The sequence below is a fragment of the Ornithorhynchus anatinus genome, chromosome X1 (assembly GCF_004115215.2).
Source record: "Ornithorhynchus anatinus isolate Pmale09 chromosome X1, mOrnAna1.pri.v4, whole genome shotgun sequence".
NCBI classification, from domain to species: domain Eukaryota; kingdom Metazoa; phylum Chordata; class Mammalia; order Monotremata; family Ornithorhynchidae; genus Ornithorhynchus; species Ornithorhynchus anatinus.
In genome coordinates, this window is record NC_041749.1 from 65,809,721 (window position 1) to 65,832,080 (window position 22,360).

Below are 22,360 nucleotides of genomic sequence, written 5' to 3' on the forward strand. Positions count from 1 at the left end.
TATGAGGGTTTGCTGGTCCTGATTGCTGTCCTAGTCCTATTTAAGTGGATGGCAGGGCTGAAGTAGTGGTAACAGTGACCTGGTAGGAGGCTTAGAGGGAGTTGGGAACTGGCCTCCTCAGGCCACAGTTAACGTATCCCTGTTCCCCGGAGTCACCAGATGGAGTCAGGTTGGGGGTGGTGATCATCTGGGGCTTGAAGTTTGACCTTCCTGAGTCTCAGTGCTCCCAGGTTATTACCTGGGAATGGTCAGCAAGCCAGTTGGAGTCTGCAGGCCATGGCTCAGATGGCCATTCTGTGCAGAAAGAATTAAGAGCACATAGAACTTTTATCTACAGATCTTTAAGGCTCTCTCATTCATCATTCCTGCTCATTTGTATCATGCTTGAAACCGATATTTAAAATGGAATCACAGCAAAAGGGAGATTTTGACCATAGATAACACATTTTCCTTTGCTTACCATCATATCCCTCTTCTCTAATTAGAGAAGCACCATGGTCTAGTGGAAGGAGCACAGGTCTGGGAGTCAGGAGACCTGGGTCCTAACCCCACCTCTGCCTCTTTCCTTCTGTTCGACCTTAGGCAAGTCACTCACCTCCTTTGAGCCTCAATTTCTTCGTATGTAAAAATAGGGATAAAATGCCAGTTTTCCTTCCTCTTTAGATTTTGAGCCCTATGTTGGTACAGGGACTGTGTCCTATCTTTGTACATTATAGTACAGTTCTTGATACACTGTAAGTTCTTAACAAAGACCACTGTTGTTAGGAAGAAGAGGAGGAGGAGTAATAGTAGTGTATATATCTTCAAATTATATATTATAAATTATTTATTCATATTAATGTATGGCTCCCCCTCTAAAAAGTAAGCTCATCATGAGCAAGGAACATGTATGTTAATTCTGCTGTATTGTGCTCTCCCAAGCACTTATTACTGTGGTCGGCACATAGTAAGCACTCAGTAAATACAGTTGATTAATTGATTGATAGTAGTAGTAGTATAAGTGACCAATAAATGCCCAAGAGAACAAATAAGGGTAGGAATTATGATATTCTCACATGATGTTGATATTTTCTGCAAGTATACATAGGGCTGCTGGTTTGGCTAGATACCTTCACTGGCTTCTAATGGCTACTGGTGTCTCTTCTAAATTGACTTGAATCATAGATCTCAAAAGGATTTTGAGAAGTCATCAAGTATATCCTCCGACCTTCAGGCCAGATTCTAGTGGAACCATCCCAGGCAGAAGCAAAATTTTCCTCTTTTGAAAGAGCTACAGAGAAGGAAATCATTTAACCTCTTCAACTAATAATCTACTCCAGCATTTAATTAGTTTTTCAATATAATGAATTAGTAACTGGTTGTTAGGGCAATTTCAACCAAAGGATGATGGAACTTTATGGTCCCAGTTAGAGGAAAAAATGGAACCCAGTGAATCCTTGGGGCTGATCTCTTCAGAGTTACTAACTGACTTGCTGCAAGCTCTTGAGAGAGCCAACTAAACTAAGAGTAGGCTAAAATCCAATCAACACAGCTGGGAAGCTGACAACCAAGCAGGATTTCATTGACAACCAGATGCAAAATGGAAATGAGCCTTAAAGGGGGAATCATACAGAACAATATATAATAGTACTTAATGGTAAACAATCTCACAAGCACCTTATTCCAACACTTTTATTTTCAAAGTTCCAGTACCTTTGGTCTCAGTGCAGGGAGTAGGTTTTGGAAATATATTTTGATGGACAAAAGGGTAACAGAGAGAACCAATATCATCAGAATCATCTTCAGTACACAAGTTAACTGTCCAATAGTAGGACTTTGGGACAAAGCAAATTCACTTTTCTATATTTATATTCCAAGACTTTTTTTTCCTAACTAGAGTTAAATTTAGAAGACTATGGCATACACCCCATATGGCTATGTTACCGTGCCTGTGAAAATCTTAGCTTCACATTTCCTGATATTGGTACAGTTAAATATCATCCACCACACTGCATTAACTTGACTTTCTACAGTACAGATCTTTCAAAATACAGTATTTTATTTTTTGTCTGCCCATCCTTAAAAGGACTTGACATGTTGCATCTGTTCTCTGATCTTTCTACCAATCTCATCTGTACACTGACCAAATTTTGCATTCTTTCAATCAGTCAATCAGTGGTATTTATTGAGCACATACTGTGAACAGAGCACTGAACTAAACACTTGGGAAAGTACAGTACAACGGATTGGGTCAATGCAGTCTCTTTCCAAATGGACTTTACAATATACAGGGGAAGACAGGCAATAAAATAAAATACACAGCAGAGAAATAGTAGAAAATAAGAATATTTACAAAAGTACTGTAGGGCTGGAGTGAATATAAAAGTGCTTAAGAGGTACAAAGCCAAGTGCATAGTTGACAGAGGGGAAGACAGAGAGGGGAAATAAAGGGCTTAGTCTAGGAAGGCCTCTTGGAGGATGTATGATTTAAGGAGGGTTTTGAAGGTGGGAATAATGGTGGGCTATTGGATAATAGTAACAGTAATAATAATTATGGTATTTGTTAAGCACTTACTATGTGCCAAGCACTGTTCTAAGCACTGGGGTAGATACAAAGTAATCAAGTTGTCCCTTGTAGGGCTCACAGTCTTAATCCCGATTTTACAGATGAGGTAACTGAGGCATATAGAAGTTAAGGGGCTTGCCCAAGGTCACAGAGCAGACAAATGATGGAACTGGAATTATAACCCATGTCTTCTGACTCCCAATACTAGGCTTTTTCCACTAAGCCACGCTGCTCCTCTTCTATGATAGGGGAGGGAGTTCCAAGTCTGATGGAGAATGTGGGCAAGAGGTTGGTGGCAGTATAGATGAGATTGAGATACAGAGAGTAGGTTGGTGGTAGAGGAGCAGAGTTCAATGAGATTAGGTAGGAGGGAGAGAGCTAATTGAGTGCTTTACAGCCAATGGTAAGGAGTTTCCATTTTATGCGGCGGTGGATGGGAAAGCATTTGAGGAGTGGGGAGATATGGACTGATTGCTTTTTTTTAAAAAAATTATTATCCAGGCAGCAAAGTTAAGTATGGAAAGAAAGGGAAGAGACAAGAGGCAGGAAAGTCAGCAAGGATGCTGATGTAGTAATCAAGGCAGGAAATGAAGAGTCCTTGGATCAGCTTAGTAGCAGCTTGGATAGCACCTTATAAAAACTTTTGTCCCTTCCCTCCATAACTACCATCTTCAGCCGCTCACTATCCTATGGCTTCTTCCCCATTCCACTGAAACCACCCTCTCAAAGGTCACCAATGATCTCCTTCTTGCCAAATCCAGCGGCTCCTACTCCATCCTAATCCTCCTTGACTACTTAGCTGCCTTTGACACTGTGGACCATCCCCTTCTCCTCAATCCATTATCCAACCTTGTCTTCACTGACTCCATCCTCTCCTGGGTCTCCTCTTATCTCTCTGGCCATTCATTTTCAGTCTCCTCCACGGGCTCCTCCCCTCCTTCGCATCCTCTAATTGTAGGGATCCCTCAAGGTTCAGTTCTTAATCCCCTTCTATTCTCTATCTATACTCATTCTCTGGGAGAACTCATTCGCTCCCACAGCTTCAACTACCATCTCTATGCAGATGACACCCAAATCTACATCTCCTCCCGTGTTCTCCCTCCCTCCAGGCTTGTATCTCCTGCTGCTTTCAGGACATCTCTACTTGGATGTCCTCCTGGCACCTCAAACTCAACCTGTCCAAGACAGAACTCCTTATCTTTCCTCCCAAACCCTGTCCTCTCCTGAACTTTCCCATCACTGTAGATGGCACAACCATCCTTCCCATCTCACAAGCCTGTAACCTTGGCGTCATCCTTGATTCCGCTTTCTCATTCAAATTACATACCTAATCCGTCACCAAATCCTATCAGTCTCACCTTCACAACATTGCCAAGATCCACACTTTCCTCTCTATCCAAACCGCTACCACATTAGTACAATCACTTATCCTATCCCGACTGGATTACTGCATCAGCCTCCTTTCTGACCTCCCAACCTCCTTCCAATCCCCACTTCAGTCCATATTTCACTCTGCTGCCAGGATTACCTTTCTACAGAAACGTTCAGGGCATGTCACCCCCCCACACCTCAGAAATCTCCAGTGGTTTTCTATCCACCTCCGTATCAAACAAAAACTTCTCGCTATTAGTTTTAAGCTCTCCATCACCTTGCCCCCTCCTATAACCTTCCTTCTCTCCTTCTACATCCCAGCCCACACACTCTGCTCCTCTGGTGCTAACCTTCTCACTGTGCCTCGATCTCGCCTGTCTTGCCAACCTCTGGCCCACGTCCCGCCTCTGGCCTGGAACACCCTCCCTCCTTAGATCTGCTAGACAGTCACTGTCCCCCCCACTTTCAAAGCCCTATTGAAGGCGCATCTCCTTCAAGAGGCCTTCCCAGACTAAGCCCCACTTTTCCTCAGCTCCTACTTCCTTCCATGTCACCCCAACTCACTCCCTTTGCTCTTCTCCCCCTCACTGCCCAACAGCACTTATGTATATATATATATACATAATCTATAATTCTCTTTATATTGATGCCTGTTCATTTGTATTGATGTCTGTCTCCGTCTAAACTGTGAGCCTGTCTCTCTTTATTGCTGTATTGTACTTTCCGAGTGCTTAGTACAGTGCTCTGCACACAGTAAGTGCTGAATAAATACGATTGAATGAATGAATATCAAGGAAAAGGCAGATTCTAAAGCTTTTGTGGAGGTAGAACCGAAAGAATTTCATTGCAAATTGAATGCATGGGTTGAATGAAAGAAATGAGTTGAGGGTGATGCCTAGGTCATTGGCATGTGTGACAGGAAGGATGGTGGTGGTGTTATCTACAATAATAGGAAAGTCAGGTGAAGGACAGGGGTTGGGTAGGAAGATGAGGAGTTCTATTTTGGACATGTTTAGTGAGAGGTGTTGGCCAGGACTTCCAATTAGGTATGTCCTGAGAGACCCCAGAGATGGGGAGAGATTAGAATCGGAGAGGTTGTTTTAGGAATCATCTGTGAAGAGATAGCAGTTGAAACTGTGGGAGTAAATAAATTCTCCAAGGGAGCAGGTGTAGATAGAGAATAGTAAGTAAATCCCAAATTGAACCTGAGGAACCCCCACAGTTAAAGGGTGGGAAGAAGAGATAGCTGTAATTTTATTTATTTATATTATGGTCTGTCTCCTCTCTAGACTGTAAGCTCATTATGGACAGGTTAGGTGTCTGTTATATTGTTATATTGTACTCTCCCAAGTGCTTAGCACAGTGTTCTGCACATAGTAAATCCTCAGTAAATATGATTGGCTGACTGAGAATGAGCAATGAGGAGGCTTTTTACAAGCCTGCTCACTCTCAAACCTAATTTCTCCCTCAACTTGTTCTTTCCTTCTCTCTTGCATGCCCACTTTCAAATTATTTTAGTACATAATTAATGTTTATGCATCAGAAACTGAAATCCACCATTATGTCCCCTTGAGTGTCCTAGAAGTACCGAGTGAATGGAAGACATTTATAGGGGTTTTCTTCAACCAATCAATCAGTGGTGTTTTTGAGCACCTACTAAGCTAAACCCTATACTAAATACTTGGGAGAGTACTAATTCCCTGCCCTCAAGAAGCTAACAATCTAACTGTGGAGGTTGACCAACAGATTTATTTTGCAAAAAATATTTTTCTACTCTAAGGTAGAAAAAGGGAAGTGAACAAGCTCCCGTGTGCCCTATGTTGAGTTCCTCCCAGTGGTTTTTCAGTCAAACAAGATCAAACATAGAAAAAGTCATCAAAGTTCAACTGAGATGACTTGATATGTTGATTTTAAAGGATGATGACAGAATCTGATTTTTAAATTTGGTCACAGGACTTTTTTATTCATGTTTAAATTGGAAAATACCCTCATGTTGGTATTGTTTCCTTGACTTCAGCCTCTATCTAGGAGTAAGCTATGAAAAGTATTTTTTTGATTTTAAGTGCCATTTACTTAAGTTTTGCACTCTAAATCATGTAAAATTTCTCAAATAACTAAATTAGGTTTTTTTTCAGAGAGCAAAATGTCCGTAGCCTAGTATAGGTAGATAGCAGAGATGACAATCTTAATTAAATGTATCTTCACTCCACTCCACTGCCAAACTCAAATGTTAATTAGGGGTATCTCTACTCACCAAGATGCCAAACTCAAATGTTAGGGAGAAAGGAGGAATAAATGTACCTTAATCACTAAATTGGTTTTTTGGCAGCAAAAGGAGCAAATAGGGACCCAGGATAGTGGTCCAATGACAGAAGATTGGATGGGTGAGATAGAGAACAATATTGTCTCCCTTTAGTATTCTGTTCTATAATTCATTCCAAAGTTGGATTTAATTTCATGAAAAGAAAGATCAGAATTTGCACATGCATTTATGAAGGTAACTGGCTCATTGCCGGATCTCATCACTCGTTGGTGAACCAAGAGCTTTGCATTATCAAAGGGAACACCTGCTCATTCAAGTGAAACTGAAATTACCATTTCCATCAAAGCAGGGAAATCAGTGACAAATTGCTGACTTAACCACAGTAATCATATAAGCATGGCGGTGCATCCAATTTGCAAAAATGCTGCTATATATAGTGCCTTCTTACCAACCATGGTAGTATTTTTGCATATTGCCAAGTCACTTTGGTCTCCCTTCACCCCACCCCCCATACACATCTCTCCCCACCTTGCCCCCCGTCCTCACTTCCCACTCTCGATGATCAGGTCTCCGCTCTCAACTCCACCCTCTCTACTCATCTCAACTCTCTCACCCCCCTTTCCCTCCGCCGCTCTCGCTCCACTAACCCACAGCCCTGGATCACCTCCTCTGTCCACCTCCTCGCTCCTATGCTCCAGCTGCCGAGCGCTGCTGGCAAAAGTCCAAGCACCAAGCCGACCTCATACATTTCAAATTTATCCTTTCCTGCCTTAATTCTGCCCTCTCCTCTGCCAGGAAAAACTTCTTCTCCTCCCTCATCGACACCCATGCCCGTCACCCCCGCTAATTGTTCCGGACCTTTAACTCTCTCCTTAGGCCCCCTGTTCCTCCCCCTCCCCCATCTCTCACCCCCAATGATCTGGCCACCTACTTCATCACAAAAGTCAACACAATCAGGTCTGAGCTCCCCAAAGTCACCCCTCCCCCTCTCCCCTACTTTCCCATCCTTCCCTGCAGTATCCTCAGAGGAGATCTCCTCCCTCCTCGCAAGTACCACCCCCTCCACCTGCGCCTCGGACCCCATTCCCGCTCACCTTATAAAAACCATCACCTCTGCCCTCCTCCCTTCCTTAACTTCTATCTTTAACCACTCAATCTCCAATGGCTCCTTCCCCTCTGCCTTCAAACATACCCATGTCTCCCCCATCCTAAAAAAACCCTCTCTCGACCCCACTTCCCCTTCCAGTTATCGCCCTATCTCCCTACTACCCTTCCTTTCCAAAATCCTAGAACGAGTCGTCTACACTCGCTGCTTAGAATTCCTTAACTCCCATTCTCTCCTGGACCCCCTCCAATCTGGCTTCCATCCCCTCCACTCTACCGAGACTGCTCTCTCTAAGGTCACCCCTTACCTCCTTCTTGCCAAATTCAATGGCTCCTACTCCATTCTAATCCTCCTTGACTTCTCAGCTGCCTTTGACACGGTCGACCATCCCCTCCTCCTGCACACCTTATCTCACCTTGGCTTCACGGACTCCGTCCTCTCCTGGTTCTCCTCTTATCTCTCTGGCCGGTCATTCTCAGTCTCCTTCGCAGGCGCCTCCTCCCCCCTCATCCTTTAACTGTTGGAGTTCCACAAGGGTCAGTTCTTGGCCCTCTTCTGTTCTCCATTTACACTCACTCCCTTGGTGAACTCATTCGCTGTCACGGCTTTGACTACCATCTCTACGCAGATGACACGCAGATCTACATCTCTGCCCCTGTCCTCTCCCCCTCCCTTCAGGCTCGCATCTCCTCCTGCCTCCAGGACGTCTCCACCTGGATGTCTGCCCGCCACCTAAAACTCAACATGACCAAAACTGAGCTCCTCATCTTCCCTCCCAAGCCCAGTCCTCTCCCAGACTTCCCTATCACCGTGGATGATACGACCATCCTTCCCGTCTCTCAGGCCCGCAACCTCGGTGTCTTCTTTGACTCGTCTCTCTCGTTCACCCCACACATCCAATCTGTTACCAAGACCTGCCGGTCTCACCTCTACAATATCGCCAAGATCCGCCCTTTCCTCTCCACCCAAACGGCTACCTTACTGCTACAGGCTCTTGTTATATCCCGGCTAGACTACTGTGTCAGCCTTCTCTCTGATCTCCCTTCCTCCTCTCTCGCCCCGCTCCAGTCTATTCTTCACTCCGCTGCCTGGCTCATCTTCCTGCAGAAACGTTCTAGGCATGTCACTCCCCTTCTTAAATACCTCCAGTGGTTGCCTATCAACCTCCACTCAAAACAAAAACTCCTCACTCTAGGCTTCAAGGCTCTCCATCACCTTGCCCCTTCCTACCTCTCCTCCCTTCTCTCTTTCTTCTGCCCACCCCGCACGCTCTGCTCCTCTGCCGCCCACCTCCTCACCGTCCCTCGGTCTCACCTATCCCGCCGTCAACCCCAGGGCCACCTCCTCCCGCGGTCCTGGAATGCCTTCCCTCCTCACCTCTGACAATCTAATTCTCTTCCCCTCTTCAAATCCCTACTTAAAGCTGACCTCCTCCAAGAAGCCTTCCCAGACTGAGCTCCCCCCTTTTTCCCTCTGCTCCCTCTAACCCCCCTTCACCTCTCCACAGCTAAACCCTCTTCTCCCCCCTTTCCCTCTCTTCCTCCCCCTCTCCTGTCCCACCCCCTCAGCACTGTACTCATCTGCTCAACTGTATATATCTTCATCACCCTATTTATTTTGTTTAATGAGATGTACATCACCCTGATTTTATTTATTTGCCATTGTTTTTATGAGATGTTCTTCCCCTTGACTCTATTTATTGTCATTGTTCTTGTCTGCTTATCTCCCCCGATTAGACTGTAAGCCCGTCAAAGGGCAGGGACTGTCTCTATCTGTTGCCGATTTGTACATTCCAAGCACTTAGTACAGTGCTCTGCACATAGTAAGTGCTCAATAAATACTATTGAATGAATGAATGAATACGTCACACAGCAGCAACAAATTTCTGATGCAGACTGTTTGATAGAAGCCCCTCTCTGAATTCTGGCTGCCTGAGTTCTGGCTCCCCTGCCCCTAGAGATTAGATATATGTATTTTCTATTGCTTTGGGTTGCCATCACCAAATTCATTCAATCGTATTGAGCACTTACTGTGTGCAAAGCACTGTACTAAGTGCTTGGGAGAGTACAATATAACATCAGACACATTTCCTGCCCACAATGAGCTCACAGTCGAGAGGCAGAGACTGACATCAAATTTCCACCTGCATGAGGCAGACACATGAAAAGTAATAATAACAATGATAGTAATTATTATTATTACAATTATAATTATGATAAGTGTGGTTTCTCTTAAGCACTTACTATTTGCCGGCATTGAAGTGGGTACAAGGCATGGCTCAGTGGAAAGAGCACGGGCTTTGGAGTCAGGGCTCATGAGTTCGAATCCCAGCTCTGCCACTTATCAGCTGTGTGACTGTGGGCAAGTCACTTAACTTCTCTGTGCCTCAGTTCCCTCATCTGTAAAATGGGGATTAAGACTGTGAGCCCCACGTGGGACAACCTGATTCCCCTATGTCTACCCCAGCGCTTAGAACAGTGCTCGGCACATAGTAAGCGCTTAACAAATACCAACATAATACAAGCAAATTGGATTGGACACAGTCTCTATCCCACGTGGGAATCACAGGCTTAATCCTCATTTTCCAGATGAGGTGATAGGCACAGAGAAGTGAAGTCACACAGCAGACAAGTGGTAGAGCTGGTATTAGAAACAAGGTCCTTCTGATGCCCAGACCTGTGCTTTATCCACTAGGCCATGCTGCTTCCCTGTGATGCATAAGAAGTTCTCTTTAGTCCTGGAGTGTTGAAGGAAGTCAATATAGCTTTTCCTGTCAGTGATTCTACATCGTACTATTGCTCTGGCTTGTATTAAAAACACTCAGAAAGAAAAGAAAAGCAATATACTTTCTTGTGAATATTTTGCCCTTTTGCAAAGTGGGTCCAAAGTCTTAACTAGGGTAAAACTTTGGAAATTCTATGGGGAGTCTTTTATAGCAGAAAAATAAATTACAGTCCCTAAAATGGAAATAAATAATCGATTGTTGTTTTCTTTTGAAGGCTTAATACAATTGCACCTCATCTATAGATCATAAAACAACATGAATGACCAATTTTTTATGTCAAGGCTAATTTACTTTTATGATTTTGGAAAGTAGAGATGGAAACTAAAGAGTACATTTTCATTGTTTTGGCACAACTGAGGCCTTGAAATGTGCCTGTATTGGGTGAGCCATTGAGCAGACCCTGCAACAAGCAGCAATCTGGATTGACAGAATGTATTTCTTTGCTAGCTTTAAGAAGGCCCTGAGGCAGAAAAATTGCCTTGTTTTCTTTTCCAGGGTGAATTTTATGAACCTCTTTTTATGATGTCATTACAAGCTGTCGGATGTCGAGTGGGAAGATATTTCTTAGGACCCTAAAGTACTGTTTTATAGTGTTTCATAGAAGTTAACTTGGGCCAGATAAATGGACCCATATACAAAAAGTAGGGCATTGTCTGAAACACCACGTGTAAATGTAGGTCATGGGGAGAAAAGACATTTTGCTCTGTCAGTAAAGTCCCAAATATGGACCTGTTGAGAGAGAACTGGGATCACAAGAGAATAGTAAGCAAGGAGATTACTCCAGTTGAGAAGAGCCCTCTCTTCATAGACACCATTGTTCTCCATTCTATCCCCACAGCAACTACAAAACTATTACCAAAAAAATTATGATGCGAGCCACGAGGGAAGCTTAAAATTGCCCTCGAAATGCTATATCGTTCTCCAGTGTTACTAATCTTGTGATCTGTAAGACTCTCACTTGCCCCTTGCCAGTGACCCCTCCTTCCAAATTTTTCTTCTTGTATAATGAACATATTCTGTTTTCCGTTAGCAGAACATTCAGTAGTGGAGCAGTTATATGTGCATGCTATGAGCAGTCCATGACAGGTCTTCCTGGCCCAAAAGGGGAGTTAACTTTTGTTGTGTTGCTCAGGAGCAAGATAGATAGGACCAATCACAATGCAGCTACGTCAAATTTCCCTGCTGGGTGTTCTCCTATTGTTTGGATTCCAAGCTGGGGACAGGTTGCACTCACTTTTATGAAGAGTGTAGACATTTTGTTGACATCAGAACCCTACTGAGACAACTCATGTGTCAGTGTGGATGGAGGGGATAATGCCATAGGGTCGCAATAAGGAAATTCTACCTCCATCCCACCTCACTGAAGACATTTAGCTAGCATGCTCCTTAACACAAGGGAGGGCTTCAAGTTCCCTCTGTAGACATTGTTTGTATGCAGACTGAAGACCCCTTCCAGAGTTCATTAACTCATTCTGGTATTTGTGTCTGCCAAGCTATCAGATGGATATCCCTGATTTCCAGCAAGTGCATCCTAATCTTCTGCATGTGTGTAATAAGTAATTACAATTAATAATTATGGAATTTAAGTGCTTACTATGTGCCAAGCACTGCTCTCATCACTGGGGTAGATCAAGCTTACCAAAGTGGACCCAGTCCCTCTCCCACATAGAGCTCACAGTCTAGGTAGGAGGAATTAGGATTCAATCTCCATTTTACAGATTAAAAAACTGAGGCACAGAGACGTTGACTTGCCACTAGTCACACAGCAGACAAGTGGAAGACCCAGGGATTAGAACCCAGGTCCTTTTCCCACTAGGCTATGCTGCTTCCCCTAGTATAGCTCCATGAACAAATCCACACAATGCCTAAACATGCTTTGAAAATGAATAGAAATGTGGTTCAAGAGCTAAATGAGAAGTAGGGAGCTGTAAAGGTTTTAAAATCACAAATTCTTCTATATTGTAAAGGTGCCTTGTGTTATTTTTATAGGATTTAATAACAACAATAATAATGATAATAATCAACAATTGTATTTGTTAGGCACATACTATGTGCCAGGCACTGCACTATGGGGTGGATACAAGCACTCTTAATCCCTGTTTTACAGATGAGGTAATTGAAGCAGAGATGTTAAGTGACTTGCCCAAAGTCACACAGAGGACAAGTGACAGAGCTAGGATTAGAATCCAGGTCCTTCTGACTCTCAGTGCCCTGCTTTATCAATTAGGCCATGCTGCTTTCATTTCTTGGCCCTAATTCCCTTCTGCTTTCTTATATATTCATCTCTCTTCATCTATCCCACTTTGGAAAAGACTATTTAAACCTGCAACATATCTAAACAGTTATGGAATATTAGTGAATGAGAGGCATTAACAGTAAAATGCAGGCCAAATCCTATTCAGAGTTGTTTCATTCATGTCTGTGAAAAATTATGATCGAATTACTCATCACTTCATTAATTTTTCAAATATTTCTTGAAAATGGGACTATTTTTCACAGGAATAGCCACAGGCTAAGTTTGAAACTTTGCAAATGAGCTTCTTCTGAATTATTCATGTGAGAAAAATCTCTATAGATAACCAGGAAATGAATATGTCTTTCTACCCTCATTTCTCAAAAAACAATGGAATAAATTTAGCTCACCATTTAAAAAAAAATAAAACCTAAAAATGGTTGAGACTGAAACTACTTTTAAAGAATGAATTTTTTTCTTTTTTTTTTTCAAATGAAAAGTGAGGTGGAAAAAGTGAGAAAGGATTATAATGAAATTATTCTTTGTATATTTGAGCCCTTAGATACTTAAATACTACCTTAAATTCTGAGTTCTTAGTTGGTAGAGACTGTTCTGTTCCATTGGTCTTGTATAATGCCTAGTACAATGCTGTGATAATGATCAAATAAGTGTTCTGGCAGTGGTGATGGTAAATACTAGTACCATAGCATTTCTCCCTGAGTACCAGAAACACCGTGTATGAAACTATACCACGTTAAACTATCTTACTAATACACAATTCTTTTTCATTTAAAGGAGCGCAAGTTTCCAAAGTTTGTATCCAAAGAAATGGAAAACATGTACATTGAAGAATTAAAGTCATCTGTCAACCTGCTAATGGCAAACCTGGAGAGTATGCCAGTGTCCAAAGGAGGAGAGTTCAAGTTACAAAAGCTAAAACGGAGCCATAACACCTCCATCATTGATATGGGAGAGGAGAATGAAAACCAACTGTCAAAGTCTGATGTTGTGCTGTCTTTCTCCTTGGAGGTAAAATCCAAGACTGCTTTCTAGTTTCAAAGCATAATGGGCAGAATTACTATAATTAAAAAATATGACTATCAATACATTTGCTAACTTGAACTACAGGAGTGGTACTAGAATCTAAAGCTGTCAGTTTGGGAAATTAATATTGGGACTACTTAGATGTACAACAGTGAATCAGGACTAAATGTAGCAAAAATAGTAGAAATGGGGACCATCCCAATGCAGATTTTTCCACAGGTAAATGGGGTGTATCAACCTTTGGTGAAGATCCATTTGTTAACTTTGCAAAGACACTAGAGAACATGGCCGAGGCAGATTCCCAAACAAAATAATGCCCAAAGTCAAGATTTAATCAGTGTAATAAGTTGGAAAGACAACTACCAGAGATATAGGTTTACAGAATGATATTTGCAGCCACTGAGGTTTAAAGTTTCAAGTGCAAAGATTGATTTGATTACCTGATCACAAAAGACCCTCAGGATGAGTTTAGTCACATGGTAAGTTTAAGACTTTTGCTTTGGAGAAAGTGGTGGAGAATGGAAATAACCTCCAGTCAGATGACTCAGCCCTCCCTTTTCCCCAGGTATAGCTTTAGGAGGAAAAAAAATCTCTACCACATGGCCCTCTACTTCTGGTGATAGGCCAGCCAGCAGGTATCCAAAGCAGCACCTAAACTAAGGACTTGCCCTGAGTTCAAGATGGTGGAAAGTCCTTCCCATACTGGATGGGGAGGCCAACTCCTCCCATAGTATCCTAATTCCTCCAGGAAGGTGAAGGCAAAACACACCCATTTGCACCCGGTATTATGGTCCTTCCCTTCCCTGCAATTCCCTAACCAGACTTTTAGATATGGCTGTTTAAGTGGGTTTTAGAACATATCCCTTCAGCTGTGAGCTCACTGGCTAACAAGTGGCTCTTAAAAATAACAACTCATGGGAGTGGTCAACTAAAGAGGAAATTAGTTCCTCATCTCTTTTTAAGGGATGAGCCATTGCAAAAGACATCTATTAATGTTATTCTGATATTATTGGGTATTTTAAAATAAAATAGTCAAGGCAGTATATATGTGACGAGTCAATTGGTATAGTTTACATATATTTACATAAAATTTTATAAAATCAAATGTATTTTTTAAATTATACCAAACCTTGTTGTGAATTATATGTTCACTGAAGGTAACTTACTTTCTGCATTATTTAGAATAGAGCAGAATGAAATCCAAGACAAAATGTTTTCAACTTGCATTTTGAAGTCTAAGGAGGCAAGATTGAAGTAAATATAGACTCTTAGTGTGTGAAAATCATCAATGTAATTTCACAGAAACTTTCTTTTTTTTAATGCTGTCACCTACATAACTGAACATTCTTGTTTTAGGTGTCTTTGCATTTGATTATTACCAATTGAAGGTGACATTTTATTCCCTCATGATTCTTGAATTCTAGGAGGAATGTATTAGATGGGAAAAAGCATTGGTCTTTATTCATCTTTAAACTTAGATTCTTAACTTCTAAATGTTTTCAAAATACTCACTTCATTTATCTTCTCTAGTCCATGCTTATTTGGAATATAAATGTGTTAGACCAGCAACAGTTCCATGTGTTAGACTCAAACAGACTTCAACTTGTAAATACCTTGCAAAAAATAACCTTAGGATTGAAAACTTTTTTATTAGGAGAACTGTAAAATATCACAACATATAGTCATTTTTGGTATAAATTGTTATCTGTGTCTATGTATTTGTAATTGAGGATAATGAATCTTAAATTCTGTTTTATTCATTCATTCAATTGTATTTATTGAGCACTTACTGTGTGCAGAGCATTGTACTAAGCACTTGGAAAGTACAATTACAACTTTGGACAAGACTATTGAGGTCTACTCAGTGTATTCCAAGAGCATTGATCTATTATGAGTAGTATTTGGGTATATGTTCTGACTTACTACTCAATTATTGTGGTTAATTATGTTTGGAGGGGCTGGGCTCAAGGGTAAATTGGTGTGTGGTCAGGACTGCATGGAGTAAAACTGTCATATTGAAAAACTCTATAAAAATCTGCATGTTTTTAATGGCCCTAATGAAATCTGCCTTCTTTGCCAGCTAATGAGAGGAAGATTTGGTACTATAGTACTTTGTCATAATTAATTGCAAAAGGAACGGAATGCATTTGATTGTGGAATTGCAGGCACCAACCAACATGTTCTCTTATGGCCCTGTTGGTTGGCCTGAGATGAGGGCAACTGAGCTCCTCCATTTAGCCCACTGCTTGCTGTCTAATTTTAGAGATGTATATGTGCCCCCACCACCCAGAGGGTGGCAATAAATGGAGGGAATAAGAATATAGAGTGGAAAAGCTCTAAGTATTATCTATGTATCATTCAAATACAAGTGCTAGAGTTCCTAAGGTCTGCTTAGAGGAAGGACTTGCAATTCATGGCTCTAGGAAGATAATTCTTATCTGTCCAGGGTAATCCACATAAATGCCTGCTTTATGCTTTAAGTTAGATTTGCACTGCATAGGTTCAATCCAAAAATGAATTTTCCCCTCAAAAATTGCTTCCCCAAATACTCCTGGGACTAAGAAGATCCAGCTACTACTAAACTCTGACCATTCCTCCAAAAAGCCAACTTCCTCCTTCCCACATACTCTCATCCATAGCCACACAAACATATTTCCCTCTCCTACTTTGCAGCTGAGTAGTTACCTGTTAGGGCAGAACATATTTTTTAAAAGCACACAGAATGTATTTATATAAGCAAAATGAGAAAGAGAACTAAACAATCCTTTAGGTTATTTGTCAATATACTTTGAACTGCAAAGCACAAGTAAAGTGGAGTTTTAAGTAATCATCCAGAAGATTTGCTCTATGCAGAGTGCCCAGAATAACAGTTAAAGCCCCAGAGTAGATCATTTACCCCAAATTATCTGCTTGGAGTATGTTTATGTTGCAAATCAACCAGGTAATTGATCAAACCTCCACTTCGTTTGGGCTATGCACACCAAGTCAATGTAGACAAACCTATCTGGGTAATTCATGTTAAATTACCTTCCTAATTCTTTAAAGTCTTTTGCCTAAATTATCTGGTTAATTACTTCAATTTTCCACTTTGCTAGTATAGAATTGACCTTTGATTATATAAGCATAGCTGAGACTAGCAGCTGCTGCTGAACACCTCCCTACTAAGAAAGAATTTGTAAACTGGAACCTTTCGCTGAGGAGTGTGGTTCTTTCAACCGATGGCTGAAAAGTTCTTAGGGCTACAGAAAGTGATCTTTTCCTCCCATTTCAGCTTTTACAATGAATGTTTTAAGAATGCTTCCTTTCAAGGAGATGGTGGTTTTGTTCATTGTCAATAAATTTTTTGTCTGGCTATTACTTTCTTTAGGTTTCTCTAGATTCAGTTTTTATGATGAACTAAACCCAAATCTCCCTATTTTGAAGAACACTTTTTTTTACAATGTAGCCAGCCCCAGTGATTCTTTGCTTGTGTGTTTAGAGGTTAAAAATGGATTTTGGGTTTTATTTTGGCACAAATTATAGCTTGGACCTGTCAAAAGCATTTGTGAGCTACAAGCTGAAAATTACCTCAAAGGCACAGAAGGTAGAGGAGAAAGTAATTTTAAGCCTTCTGCAAAGAGGTTGCCAAGTTATGCAAAATGGACCTAAGATATCTAAGAGATATGGAGTTGTTGCACTATTGTAATGACTTTCCTGTTGGGTTAGCATTTAGTGAGTTTGAGTGATGCACAGTCATCCTGCTATCTTTTAAATGGGCCCATATCCCCATTTGCTAGTGTTTCTATGTGTAGATCACTAGCTTGCCAGGCAAGGAAGCATTTTTTGCTTACTGAATTCTAAAGATTGATGAGAGAAGAGGAATTTTTCTCCTAACTTAGAGCCTCTTCCATGGTATCCAGACAGTTTTTCTGAATATTTATACCTGCCAACAACCTTCTTTATTGAGTGCTTTCCTTTCCTCTCCTTTCCTATCCTCCATAGGGCTGTAAGTATTGATTACAACTCTATATAGCACCCTGATTTTGGTATGTGTTCCTAGGTGGTAATCATGGAAGTACAAGGCCTAAAATCCTTGGCACCTAATCGCATAGTCTATTGCACCATGGAAGTGGAAGGAGGGGAAAAACTGCAGACTGATCAGGCTGAAGCTTCCAAACCAACGTAAGTGATTTCCTTTCTGATGTTTCTTACCAAATGATCAGAATATTTTTGTATTTATTTCCTTGATGAACTTTCTCTGGCTGGAAGGGAAGGGTCCAGTTCTGAGAAATTATGTAAAATGACTCACAATTTTTAAGGGAGGGTAGAGCAAATGGACCACTTTATTGAAAAAGAAAGCAAAATGACAACAAAGGCACCTGCCTAATAGAGCCCCCTTGGTATAAATGTTGCATTTTTCTTTCATGGCTAAGTACACTCTTTTTTGAGACTTTCTAAGTTGAACGTTAGGTCATTGATGAAAGAGGTAAAGGAATGATTCAAATGATTTGCACTGCAGTTCTGAAGTAAAATATTAGTGCGTTTCCTTGCATATTGTGTTCCTAGATATTTTGATAATCGAGGAAAAAGTACTTTGGAAAAAACACATTTCAGATTGATGAATTTTAGCACAGGAAGGGGCAAACTCTCAGATTATTGAAAATTTCTAGTTTTCATGAGAAATTCTAACTGGATCCTCTCAATCCCAGTCTCAAAGTGTGATAGAGACTGCTCTGAGTCTCTTGGGGGTATATGGGTCAATTGAGTGGGATTAACCAAAGGCCATCGCCAATGCACAAGATTTATATATCTTGAATTCTTAGTTCCTCTAAAGGATATTTAAACAGGATGATGGGAAGACCTCAGGTGTTTGAAAACTACATGAGATTAATGAGTAATTGCCAGAGGAAATGAAAAGCAGTGCAATTTGTTCAAGCTTCCCAAACTTTCTCATTTTTTAAATCTTAGCTTCAAATTAGAGCTAGTGAAATTTCAGCCTTCCTACCCATGATGGCATTCAATTTTTATCCAGAACAGCATGGTCTGGGGACTTCTCCACATTACTGTATTTTTACATATTTTGTAGGCATATTTCCTATTACAAATGTGCAGGAGTAAAAACATTGTTCTAGATCCCATAACTGGAAGCCAACTTGTTTCCCTATAGAATGTAAAATGATGTCATAATAATAATGTTGGTATTTGTTAAGCGCTTACTATGTGCCGAGCACTGTTCTAATGTCATGAAGGCACCAGAGTATTGTGATTAGTTTTACAAGCTGGTAGCACATGTAGGCTGAAGAACTATCAGTATAAATACAAAGCACTATTCCGAGTTCAGTAGATAACAGTTGGTCAAATGTATGTCGAGCTCTCTTTAAGGTTGCTGTAACTATTTGAAATAGAATTTATTGACTGAATGCATGTCCATATCTTTGTAGTTAGCATGTTCCTCTTACATATGTAGAATATAAATCTATAAGGCTGTATATATTCACATCCACCATCCCTCCCCCAAACTCACATGGAGTGAAATCTGCCTTTAATAACTCCTAAAACTCAACATGAGCAAGACTGAGCTCCTCATCTTCCCTCCCAAGCCCGGTCCGCTCCCAGACTTCTCCATCACCGTGGATGGCACGACCATCCTTCCCGTCCCGCAGGCCCGCAATCTCGGTGTCATCCTTGACTCGTCCCTCTCGTTCACCCCACACATCCTATCCGTTACCGAGACCTGCCGGTTTCACCTCTACAATATCGCCAAGATCCGCCCTTTCCTCTCCACCCAAACGGCTACCTTACTGTTACGGGCTCTCGTTATATCCCGGCTAGACTACTGTGTCAGCCTTCTCTCTGACCTCCCTTCCTCCTCTCTCGCCCCGCTCCGGTCTATTCTTCACTCCGCTGCCCGGCTCATCTTCCTGCAGAAACGATCTGGGCATGTCACTCCCCTTCTTAAACAACTCCAGTGGTTGCCTATCGACCTCCGCTCCAAACAAAAACTCCTCACTCTAGGCTTCAAGGCTCTCCATCACCTTGCCCCTTCCTATCTCTCCTCCCTTCTCTCTTTCTACCGCCCACCCCGCACGCTCCGCTCCTCTGCCGCCCACCTCCTCGCCGTCCCTCGGTCTCGCCTATCCCGCCGTCGACCCCTGGGTCACGTCCTCCCGCGGTCCTGGAACGCCCTCCCTCCTCACCTCCGCCAAACTGATTCTCTTCCCTCTTCAAAACCTTACTTAAAAATCACCTCCTCCAAGAGGCCTTCCCAGACTGAGCTCCTCTTCCCCCTCTACTCCCTCTGCCATCCCCCCTTTACCTCTCCGCAGCTAAAGCCTCATTTTCCCCTTTTCCCTCTGCTCCTCCACCTCTCCCTTCCCATCCCCACAGCACTGTACCCGTCCGCTCAACTGTATATATTTTCGTTACCCTATTTATTTTGTTAATGAATTGTACATCGCCTTGATTCTATTTAGTTGCCATTGTTTTTACGAGATGTTCTTCCCCTTGACGCTGTTTAGTGCCATTGTTCTTGTCTGTCCGTCTCCCCCGATTAGACTGTAAGCCCGTCAAATGGCAGGGACTGTCTCTATCTGTTGCCGACTTGTTCATCCCAAGCGCTTAGTACAGTGCTCTGCACATAGTAAGCGCTCAATAAATACTATTGAATGAATGAATGAATGAACTATATTCAAACACATCTGCCTAAATTGCTGAATTTTCTGAACAGATCTTTGCAGGTCACTCATCTTAGTTGCCTAGGCAGCTTCCAATGTTCATTAAGTGGTGAACCTGTTTATACAGGACATTTCTTCAAAATGTACTATTATCCTTTTATCAGGAATAAAGTCAAGCAAAATGCTGAGCCTTATTCCCCTGATGGTAAACATTCATCTGCCAGTCTGTCTGTACATGAAGCTTTGGTGATTTTTTTGTGTCCAGTAACTAAAGAAAGTGTGGTGGGAAATCCACGGGGGGCACGCATTCAATTTTGCACCAAGTTACTGCACCCACATCCCAAACCATAGAATTGAGACACAGGAACATCCAGCTGTCTGACACTGTGCCCCCACCACTTTCATCTTCCCCTTCTTGTCACAGATGAATACCACCTCCATGTCATCATTATCAGTGACCTCTAACACCTCATCCCTCCCCAACCTATGTCTGAAATCACCTCCTCAACATAGTAAATGGCCTGATCCCAAGTTGCTTCACTTCCCATCACCCCTTAACTCTTTCCCTTGACCCAGTTTGATCCAAATCCAGAGTTATTTCCTTCTCCTCCAATATCATGTGGCACTAAACACTCTACTCTTAGGGTTTGGGAAGCCACCTCAAGCTCAGAATCAAGTTACTCAGAAAACTCATAGACCTTAAAGCCTGAATATCAAAGTGATTTCCTGATTTAAGGGTTGAGAAATGAAGTGGCACCAAAGGTCATATTAGTTCCATGTCATGACACACTGTTTGTGAGCAAAACAGTGTATTTATAGGTTGGGAACATGAGTAATGTGAAAGCTTGTAAACACAAGAGGCTTATAAATAGGAGAGCCTCAGGAGGCTGTTTGTGAGTTCAATTATGATACATGTCCAGAACCATGACAAGCACCATTCCATAAAAAAGATGACACTTATCCCTTGAGAACCTGAGCTCCAGTCCATCTCTGGGCCCCAAAAAGACAAGAAAGAGTGGTGACATGCTTTGGGCCCAGGGTTGATCTTCCAGTTCAGCTGTAGTTGCAGAACCATCCGTTATGCCCTTGGTTGAGCCACCAACTCAGATTCCCTGAAGTCCCATGGAGAACATCATTCATTCACTCAATAGTATTTATTGAGCGCTTACTATGTGCAGAGCACTGTATTAAGCACTTGGAATGAACAAGTAGGCAACAGATAGAGACAGTCCCTGCCGTTTGACGGGCTTACAGTCTAATCAGGGGAGACGGACAGACAAGAACAATGGCAATAAATAGAGTCAAGGGGAAGAACATCTCGTAAAAACAATGGCAACTAAATAGAATCAAGGCGATGTACATTTCATTAACAAAATAAATAGAGTAATAAATATATACAGTTGAGCAGACGAGTACAGTGTTGAGGGGATGGGAAGAGAGAGGAGGAGGAGCAGAGGGAAATGGGGGGAAAAGAGGGTTAAGCTGCGGAGAGGTGAAGGGCGGTGGTAGAGGGAGTAGAGGGAGAAGGGGAGCTCAGTCTGGGAAGGCCTCTTGGAGGAGGTGAGTTTTAAGTAGGGTTTTGAAGAGGGGAAGAGAATCAGTTTGGCGGAGGTGAGGAGGGAGGGCGTTCCAGGACCGCGGGAGGACGTGGCCCAGGGGTCGACGGCAGGATAGGCGAGACCGAGGGACGGTGAGGTGGTGGGCGGCGGAGGAGCGGAGTGTGCGGGATGGGCGGTAGAAAGAGAGAAGGGAGGAGAGGTAGGAAGGGGCAAGGTGATGTAGAGCCTTGAAGCCTAGAATGAGGAGTTTTTGTTTGGAGCGGAGGTTGATAGGCAATCACTGGAGTTGTTTAAGAAGGGGAGTGACATGCCCAGATCGTTTCTGCAGGAAGATGAGCCGGGCAGCGGAGTGAAGAACATCCTGTGGCTGGCCCAATGCCTGTAGCCCAAAGTCTTTGTGGACTTCAATGGAGAAGAGGCATACTGTTATATAGCCACAGCCCTAGCTAAGCATGGCATTTGTGTACTGCCCAACGTTGTCATAAGAGGGGGAAGGGGCTAAAGGTAGACTTCCACAAAGTGGTGACAACAGGAGTTTATCTTTGGGAAGACAGGCCTGTTCATCATAGAAAGACATCAAGTTTTGTGCGGACACCAAAACTCACAACCTTCAACTTTCAAGAAGCTACAAAAGCTTTACAAAGCTTTCATTTTCATGAGACTCATTATTTGTTTTGGGTATTAAAGCATGAAAATGGACTGATTATATCACATTTGAAATGTGATATATTAAATAAAATTGGAAGTTTTCTGTTCCTTCTTTATTTTTATTCTATTTCAAAGGGATGCATTTTCATATTAG

The 22,360-nt window shown here is 42.2% G+C and overlaps 1 protein-coding gene across 17 annotated transcripts in view; it reads left to right on the forward strand.

Annotated features, from left to right (window-relative positions):
* The window catches only part of CADPS (calcium dependent secretion activator), a 495,043-nt gene that overhangs the window by 187,098 nt on the left and 285,585 nt on the right, over positions 1 to 22,360 (forward strand). For all 17 annotated transcript variants that reach the window (XM_029051421.2, XM_029051416.2, XM_029051412.2 and 14 more), the window contains 2 exons: positions 13,098 to 13,331; positions 17,386 to 17,507. In XM_029051421.2, coding sequence (XP_028907254.1) covers positions 13,098 to 13,331; positions 17,386 to 17,507 — 356 coding nt within the window. The remainder of the gene's footprint in view (positions 1 to 13,097; positions 13,332 to 17,385; positions 17,508 to 22,360) is intronic.